This window comes from Branchiostoma belcheri, unplaced genomic scaffold (genome assembly GCF_001625305.1).
Source record: "Branchiostoma belcheri isolate BF01 breed outbred unplaced genomic scaffold, Haploidv18h27 scaffold164, whole genome shotgun sequence".
Taxonomy (NCBI): Eukaryota; Metazoa; Chordata; class Leptocardii; order Amphioxiformes; family Branchiostomatidae; genus Branchiostoma; species Branchiostoma belcheri.
The window spans coordinates 292,081-302,144 of NW_017803091.1; the positions used below are offsets into that span (position 1 = coordinate 292,081).

At 41.6% G+C, this 10,064-nt stretch overlaps 1 protein-coding gene across 1 annotated transcript in view; it reads left to right on the forward strand.

Annotated features, from left to right (window-relative positions):
- LOC109466383 (galactosylceramide sulfotransferase-like) overlaps positions 1 to 10,064 on the forward strand; it is a 23,680-nt gene that overhangs the window by 3,460 nt on the left and 10,156 nt on the right. The window contains exon 3 of the mRNA XM_019764096.1: positions 5,717 to 6,033. Within this exon, the coding sequence (XP_019619655.1) occupies positions 5,717 to 6,033 (317 nt within the window). The remainder of the gene's footprint in view (positions 1 to 5,716; positions 6,034 to 10,064) is intronic.

The following is a 10,064-nucleotide window of genomic DNA, read 5'->3' on the forward strand; positions in this document are numbered from 1 at the left end:
GTGCCCGTCCCATTCCGTGCCTGAGCGGGCACAGAACGGGACACGGCCTGACTGTCCAGAACCGTGCCCGGTTTGTCATGCCCATTACCCAGTTTGTAATGGTGATGTACAGCCGGACCAACCACCATGAATTTTTAGAATATTTTAACTCAATCGCAGGCACCCTATTCGATCACCTTCCACGATAACTATCGTGGAAAGGGGACCACTGTTGTGTCTCAAATTGTGCCCGTCCCATTCCGTGCCTGAGCGGGCACAGAACGGGACACGGCCTGACTGTCCAGAACCGTGCCCGGTTTGTCATGCCCATTACCCAGTTTGTAATGGTGATGTACAGCCGGAGCAGTAAGTTTTGGGGAATTTTCCTTCTTAGGGCACATAACAGTCCTGAAGAACGTCTTGCTTTGGTAGAGATGACCTCGATGTGTTGTGACCAGGACAGGGTATTCGCGAGAGTGATTGTGGCTGGTGACAACTTGCAGTACAGTTCCTACCAGGGTCAAAGGGGGAATCGGTTGTGGTAGAGTACGAGTTGTAATGAACATGACTTTGCACTTGTCTATGTTGGCTTCTAGTTTCCATGAAGAAAGCCAGGTCGACACAGTACTCAACTCTCGGTTTAGTGTTGCAACTACGCGATGAACAGAATAATGGGAGAATGACAGATAACAGATGGGTCGTCGGCAAATAAGTTGGCCAGACATTGTTGTACGGCTGATGGCAAGGTCATTGATGTAAAGAATGAAAATCGTTGGTCCTAGGACGGAACCTTGCGGTACTCCGGCTAATGGGGACTTCCATGCAGACGTTGCACCCTGGATGACCACTCGTTGTTTTCTGTCCGAGAGGTAACTGGATAACCAGTCATGCATGAGTCCACTGATTCCATACGCTTTTAGTTTGAAGAAGACAGAAGTCCTGCGTGCCAAACCTTATCAAAGGTTTTCCGAAGGTCTAGAAATACACGGCCCACTATTTCTCCTCTATCCATTGCATCAGTCCACTCCTCTACCAATGGAGTCAACTGGAAGGTTGTGTTGTCAAGTGGTCGACACCCGCTTTGGTTGTCAGTTAATATCCGGTTGACATGAGCCGTTAAACGTTTGTTAACAAAGTGTCTCTAGAACTTTTGAGACTGTGCTAAGCAAGGATATGGGCCTGTAGTTGTTTGTGAGGTGACGGTTGCCAGTTTTGTGAAGGGGTGTTACGTTAGCCTTTTTCCATTCTGTAGGAACTTGGCTAAGAAGGAGAGGTTTGTTGTACAGACGAGTTGGAGGAACTGATATCGGGTCATCAACTAGGCGTAATAGCCTCGGAGTGATCTTGTCGTGACCACCTGACTTTCCGACTTGCAGGCTGCGCAGTTGTTGGCGTACCTCTTCTTCTGACAACTGAAGCGAGTCCAAAATAGAGTCAGGTACAGTGTCAAGAGTTCGTAAGAAGGATGACGGCCGTCATCATTCTGACGAACTCTTGACTATGTTTACTACCACATGGTGGGAGGATGCCGTATCATCGACCGAGGTCGGTACATCCGGCTTGGAGACTACGATGCGAGAAAATGACGAGAGAAGCACCGACGAGCAGCACAGAGCTGACAGATTCAGGACGGATTCAGCACCTCCGTTCTAGAACTAGAACCAGCGAACAAGAAGCGGGTCTTCGCCAAACGGCAGGCACAGCGGAAGAACGAACGCACGCCGGCCACCGAACACATCCTGCTCCAGAGGAAGCTGGTCAAGACCACGGACAAGATTGTAAGGTACGAGATGCACCGAGAAACACTTCTAAAGTACCTCGAGGAAGACCTTGTTCCAATGGGGCTAAAGATAGAAAAGACAGCCGTCATCGGCAACACCGCTTGCCTGCATGCGAAGCTGAACTAGCTAGGCTTGACTCTATACAAAGGAGAGCCCTGAAAATCATGAAACTTTCTCCAACTGGTCTGTCCAAGGCGCGCATCCAACCTTTGGACCACCGCAGGAAAGTTGGTGCATTGACTCTCTTCAACCGTATGTACCATAGAGAGGCACCAGCCCTGCTAAATGACCTTGTTCCTAAACAAAAAGAGGTGCGGCGGGTGACACGCCAGTCAACATCACATCACAAAAACACTCTGGTGGTCCCTGTCTCCCACACCAACAGTCATATGAGAACTTTTGTACCAACAACTGTTAGGCTCTGGAACAGTCTTCCAAGGGAGATCGCTAAGATCAGGGACAGACAAGGATTCTTTCCTCAGCGCAAAACTTTGACAGCGTTCTGTCTACTAAGGCAGTCCTGCTGCTAATGCTGAGTGAGAGCTGACATAGATAAAAAAAGGTGAGACGCACTTTACTACACCTCAGAGAAGACGGCACCATAGACGACACCACATACAACTATCTATCACCACCCGTTTGCCCCAGAACACCAATCTTCTACCTCCTTCCGAAAATCCACAAGAAAGGCAACCCGGAAGACCGATACTTTCGGCCAACGACTGCGCCACGGAAAGAATCTCAGACTTCGCCGACTTCCATCTCCACCCACTAGTCACAAGACTCCCCTCTTACATCAAAGACACCACGGACTTCCTACGTAGACTGAAAAAAAACTCGGGAAGGTACCACAGAATGCCATCCTCGTCACGCTGGATGTCTCTTCCCTGTATACCACCATACCCACAGACGAAGGGATAAAAGCATGCAGGGAAGCACTGCAGAACGATCAAGCAGACTTACCCACTGAAGCTATCTGCCAACTACTGGACAGGATACTAAACCTCAACAACTTCGAATTCAACGAGGATCACTACATCCAAGTACAGGGTACAGCAATGGGAACTAGAGTGGCCCCATCCTACGCGAACATCTTTATGGGACACTTCGAGGACCGTTTCGTCTACAAAAGAACCGTGAGACCGTGGAAATGGTGGAGATACATAGATGACATCTTCGCAGTCTGGACCAGGTCAGAGGAGGAACTAAAGTCCTTCATTCAGGACCTCAACCAAGCCCACAGGACCATCAAGTTCACAGTGGAAACCTCCAAGACCACTATCAACTTCCTGGATGTCACGGTCAACATTTCGGAAGGAGAAATCACTACAGACTTATACAACCAAACCGACAGACAAACACCAATACCTACTCCGCAACTCCGCACATCCCAAACACTGCAAACTAGGAATCCCCTATGGACAGTTCCTGCACATACGACGCATCTGCTCAAGCACAAGCAGATACAGAGAAAAGGCCTCTGAGTTCCGACATCACTTTCAGAAAAGGGGTTACGAAGAGACCCTACTGGACGCCGCCATCACTCGTGCACAGGAGCGCTCCCGGGAAGACACATTACAGAAGAAGACACCCACAACACCACAAGATCGCACAGTCCTGGTAAGAACACACCTCCCGCCTCTTCAAACCACCATCAAGAAATACTGGAACCTGCTCCAACTCTCATTAAGAACAAGGGGCATCTTCCAGGACCCACCTCTGGTTGCATACCGCCTCAACGATTTAATGATTGTCAATGTAGGGACTGCCTCTGTGAAATTTTCGACATTTCTGGTGACCGGGAATATGTGATGTGACAGTCGACAGTCCAGATTTCGTGGTCCTTGGGAATGCGGCCTTTTCCCATACGGCGTACATGTCCAAGCCATCTTAGGCGACGCTCGCTGATCATGGCAAACAGGGTCCTGGACTTCGACCTGTCGAGGACCTCGGTGTACTAGCCAGCACATATAATTTCCTAACTACATCTTTACCAGGGTCTCGAGTTAAGGAATCGGTAAGAGTCAGATTTCTAACGTGTACTCGACCTCTTGGCTTCCAGAGAAGGACAGACGAAACATTTTCCTGTTTAGCTCGATAACAATGTCTGGCCAAGTTTTACCCTGCGGTGGGTGAGTTTTTGAGACAGCCTCGGAATACACCACATATATTTTTTGAATAGCACTTTGTTGTGTCGACGGTATGTTTTGCCTTTTCGTAGTAACTTAGTGTAAGTTCCATCTAATGTGTTTTGGAGTGAACACGTAAGTGGCCCTGTCTCCGCATCGTTTGGCTATACTATGGTACAAACGACTTGGACCTTCAATTTGTTAGGAATGTTAGATCTCCAAACATTATCCAATTTGTTACTTGCTTCCCAAGCCAGAGTTTATCTGGTTTCCAAATCTTTTTGGAGTTTTGAATGCGAGACCCTAAATATTTGAAGTTGTCTACGCTTAGGCTTTCGACCCCCCCCCCAGAAATCGCGAACGGTATGTCGTATGACCACCAATTATTTTAGAGAATAGTGTACTAGTAAATATTTATCGAAACTATTTTATGTCGTTATGGCGTAAAATGACGTCACCATGACGTCATAAATGTGATTTTATTGGCCAAAACCGTCTAGATAGGTTATTCCCTGAAAACTAAATGGTATACAACATAACTTTACCAAGTGTTTATGACAGAATATTAGGGTGTACTAAGTCTTATGTTGCCCATAGCAACACCGGTGACGTCATAAACTGGCGTTATGCATATTTAGGCTATCCGCTATCTTGGATCATCAATCTTGAATTTTCAAAAATCGTTTTTTCAGGATCAAGCCTAAAATACATTGTAAACAGACTAAAAACGTTCATAAGAACCTTTTTTTGCAAAAAGAAATGGAAGTATTGATGAAATTTTAAGGAAAATAACCTGTATATACGTACCTGTTCTAATAATATGGTCCGCCATCTTGGATTTTGGCCAATGACGTCATAAAATTATGCATTTTAATGATGAAATTTACATAAAATTATATGCAACTTGACATAAAACCCATAAAATTCTATTGTTGAAACTAAACTAACTGAATTTAGCAAAATAATGCCCTTTTACCCCCCCGTCTACATAGGGTTAAGGGTGCAAAAAGTTTTCTACAAACACCGTCATCGCATCCGAACCTATGTTGTGCCTCTAAAGTACACTGGGGAACTTTTTACTTATCGGGGGGTCGTAGAACGGTCCGGTCCGGTCCAGGTAAAGTGCCCACGCGCCTTCCACGTCGCTTTCATCGTCACAGTCCGCTTCTCCTTCTTCAGGACTAGTAATAGACTCTTCCAATCCAGAATCGGATTCTTTTAAAACTTCATCTACATAAAGAACCCTCCTATTTCCCGTCCTCGTCCTATTTACGTACTCTGAAGCAGCGGATGCTTTTTTTCTTATTTCTACCTCAAAAGACAAGTGCTGTATGAAGATGCCACGACTCTACACATCTGACGAATAGTTGATTAGTTTTTAATACTTTTTTTAAATAACGCTCTAGATATTTATCGCTTTGTGTATATCATAATTCAGTTTTTTTAAAACGATCATCGTGAATGCGCCATACTGATACCTTCGTTTAGAATAAAAGACATTGCACAACCGTTGCCCGGGGCTGAAGTCATTAAAATGGTGGAATGAACATCTTCGTTGACGTCATGTTTTTAATACAGGCTCATGATAACGTAAGTAGATATAACACATGAGTACTTCCGACAAATACCCGTGGCACCTGCCTTTACTACCATGTTGGGAGTTCATGCACTTTGGGACTTGGAGGAGGAGAAAAATTCATACAATTAAATTATTCATATACACTATATCGTATACTAGTATACTATATATACTAAAGGAAGGTCAGGCATAGTAAATACGCCAAGAAAAAAAGCCCCCAAAAATTAATTAAAAAGTATTTTTTTTAGGATTTCACCTACACAAGAATCAAGAAGGGAAGTGGCCGGGAGAGCTGGTACTTGTACTCCACGAAGGAAGTTTGTGTTTATTGCAACGCATAAAACCGGGACTGTCACCACCTCGAACGTTTTCCAAAGATACGCAATCATCCACAAGTTGCCTGTGCTGATACCAAAGTCGGGTAACCCTATCTCTTGGGGCTTGCCTCCTGACGAAGATGATTACATCCACACCCCAGATGAACAATATGGCGCCCTATGGAACCACATGCGGTACAATAAAGAATGGCTGAGATCCAAGTTTCCAGCCGACACCGCATACTTCTGTAAGATACCTTCCTTAGCTGCTTGATCTGGAAATGATAGTTGATACCGAAGATTAATGTGTTTATCTGTATTATCTGTTTATGTGTTAATTAATATGTTTGATGTGATGAAAGTTATCTAAAGAATATATGCTTGGCTAAACAAATGTTTTATTCTGTTCAAGCTTTCCAAGGCATTAAAGAAATAAGTCTACTCAATGTATGTCATCATCGCTAATATAAAATGCAAGGACCCTATAAAGACTATTATAAGGTCCCACATTGGACGCATCTGGGCCCAAAAGTCGCAACCGTCTTCATTACCGTCAATCTTACGTAATTCGAACAGAACGGGCTTTCGATCTGCAGTTTTCCGCGGTCATTTACAGCAAACCCGCGACTTGTTAAACCCTTTGTTTTACGGAAACCTCTGAACGGGAAAGAATATCTAAACACAAATATGAACCATATTATATATAGTAAATCTATTCCGTGATTTTATTTCGGGTAACAAAGCTATTGACGTTATCCTATATCCAAGGGGCTCCGCAGGCGTGAAAACGTGGGGTCTTAACCACTCCGAGAAAGTCGTTCAAATTACGCTTTGAGGGTTTGTTTAACCCTATCTAGAATTGGCTTTTTTGGGCATTCTTGGGATTGGTTGGTTTCATTGCCCCCCCCCCCTAAACCCGTGAATGTATATTCTAAGGCCACAAAATTTAAAGAGGATGGTGTACTAGTAATAACCAATCGTAACTAGTATAATCGTTATTTTAGTATAATTACACTACCAAAAATGCCAATCTTGTTTTTCTTGAAGAAAAATTTTCTTCCACTTAGAAAATTATTCTTCACCCAAAAAAAATATTGTCCAGGAGACAAGAATTTCAAGAAACTGCATTTTAGCATATTTTTCTTATAGTAAGATATATCTTGAACTAAATACCCTTAGAATATTATTCTTGCAGTAAGAATTTCTAAGTTTTCTAGAAAACCATTCTGTGCACAAGAAAAGATTTCTTAAACTAAGATCTAACTCTTCTTGTGGCAAGAAAGTCATTCTGTACACAAGAAAAGATTTCTTGAACTATGATCTCACATTTCTTGTAGCAAGAAAACCATTCTGTACACAAGAAAAAATTTCTTGAACTAAGATCTAACTGTTCTTGTAGCAAGAAAACCATTCTGTACACAAGAAAAGATTTCTTGAACTAAGATCTAACTGTTCTTGTAGCAAGAAAACCATTCTGTACACAAGAAAAGATTTCTTGAAATAAGATCTCACATTTCCTGTAGCAAGAAAACCATTCTGCCCACAAGAAAAGAAATATATAGTGCTACCTAAATATAAAAAGGACAATGATGTTGTATAGCAACTAAATGTTATTTTGAAAGGTATTTGGACAGTATAGAGATGTTTATTACCACATTGATTTTGTACAATGTATCCAATCAAACTATACAATCAGTCAATTAACATTCTTGGAATGGAAACAGTTTAACAGTAACTTTGAAAATATTATATGATGTAACTAACAAGCCATTATGATTTCAGAACGTAGACCATATCACATTCTGAAACATTTTCAGCAAAAACTGCAGTTTTGGCATGATAGAATTGGCAAAGTCACACCCTTTGGACACCTGAAAAAAATAAAAACAGGAAATACCTTTGTTAGTTTGCACTGCATGCATGCACTGAAGGCACCAACGTCAAAAGAGGATGCTAAAATACAATCATCATCTATTACTTGAAAATTATATTATAAAGCAGTAATACACTTTACTATACAATGCAACAGATATATGATTTGACTTTGAAATCAACTCCAATGGCATTGTAACAATATTTTGGCTATGAAGTCTAAAAACAATGTCAACAGATTTTTCTTCTAGGTGGGGAGGGGACACACTTACATTCCAAACTGTTTGTTTTCATGCTTTTTCTGTTGCAAAGTTGGTTTCTCCTGCAAGCTGACCACGATCACCATTGCTTCACATGTATACAAGGTCCTTTTTAACTTGATTGTGACTTAAAATCTGACATGACAAAACTGACAAAAAATAAGTAACCAGCCAGCTTCCACATCTGACTTATGTTCAAAACCCCCTAACTGCATTCTGGGATTTGAATCATTCAATCAGGGGTTCAGAAAAGGCCACATGATAAGTCAGGAAAAAACTAGAAAGTTAAGAAAAATGTTATAACATTATGTACACAAGGCAAAATAAGAATCATCTTTCTTAAACTTTCTGGTATTTTCTTAAATTTTGCTAAGAAAAACAAGAATGGCCTTTCTGAAACTTTCTAGGGAAGAATATCAAGAATGTTTAAGAATATGATAGTAGCCATATCTTCAGCCATATCAAAGATTTCATATCTTTCTTGAATATTTATTTTCTTATCAGTGTTTGTCAAGAAAACGTAAATGTTGCTAAGAAAAACAAGAATGGTCTTTCTGAAGCTTTTTAGTCAAGAAAAACAAGAAACTGAAAGAAAGAAATACTAAGCAGAGCTTTATTCTAATCATAGATTTAGATATCTTAACCCTACCTAGACCGGGGGGGGGGGCTAAAAGTGCCCGCGCCAACTTTGATGTCACCTAGCGTCTGAACGGCTAGCGTTTGAACGGCCAAACTTGGAGACTTTTTCTAGAACATTGTTGGCAAAAATTATTTATCATTGCAATAAGATAATAAATTTTTTTGTTGCCATGGCAACTGGTTTCTGACAGGCATTTTTTGCTATATTTAGTAATTTTTGTTTCAACAATAAAATTTTATGGGTTTTATATGGAGAATCTAGCAACAGGGCTAAGAATATTAGGCATTTAAGCTAGAGACAACTGTATAAACAGGAAAATTACTAATGGGCATTAGAAATATGATGTAATCAATTGTGTAAAATCAGTACTCTCATATCCCCCATGTAGAGCCCCAACGCAACGAACATTTCTAATCATTTTTAACATTTTCAACAATTATCCATTGTTCCCACTCAGATGCGCAAACATGTCCATTATTTACCCCTAAAGAGATGTTATTACCTACTTTATTATAGTCCCCCCCCCCCACCCCCCCCGTGTACACTATATGACATCCAGTAGATTTCTAGCGGGGACCAATCATAGGGCTGCTGACGCGTCACCGACTAGCGGCTATTAGCACCTTGTTTCATGTAAATGCCATGAACTCAACCAGAGCGCGTATATTGTTTCTTGTTTACATCAGTACTAAGTACTAGTACTTCCACAATCAGTTAGTAAAGTCATACCTTAGTAAAATCTACTTTGATGAACGAATCAAAACGGGACTGTAGACATTAAGTTTTACACATTCAAATGTGGCTGCACTAGCGCTAATGGAGCGACCACTACGTACGGGAAGGAACGGATCTTAGCGAAGCCGAGATTTGTGAAGCTAACCCAACCCATCGATGACGGGCCGCCAAACATAAAAATGGAGGGAAATGACAGACAACAAGCCAACAAAGACAACATCACCAGACCAACAAACTTGGAAAACACCACTTCAAGCGCTAACGTTGTAAGAACTGTGGAACCCCAAACTAGTATGTTTGCGTCAGCGGAAAGGCTGTCGAAGTAACCACTACATGAAAAACTGTGACGAAAAATGACTTATTAAATGTAACATGGGTTCGTCCCAAATCTAGACGCAAGTGAGCTACAAAAGTAATAGAACCTATGCATCTTGCTTGTTGCTGTCAACTTACCCGTTAAAGATTGAACCGATACATGTACGTACTATAACTTGCCATACCCGGCCAAAGACGACTACATTACTGTTACTCTTTATTTTGTGCTGTATAATGTATATGCGTTACATTATCTATCATTGTCATTTCTGTGAATTCCTTAAAACATCTACTGTTAGTTTGTGTAACATTACGTAGTGCTACAATCTGCGTAAAAGTGGGCTTTATTACGTGTTATCTGCTAAGTCGTGTTGGTATTGAAACTGTTTTATTGTGCAGTTCTTCTACAAACAGCCAGCAGAATTATGAAGATACTCGTTCTCAATACACATGCTGA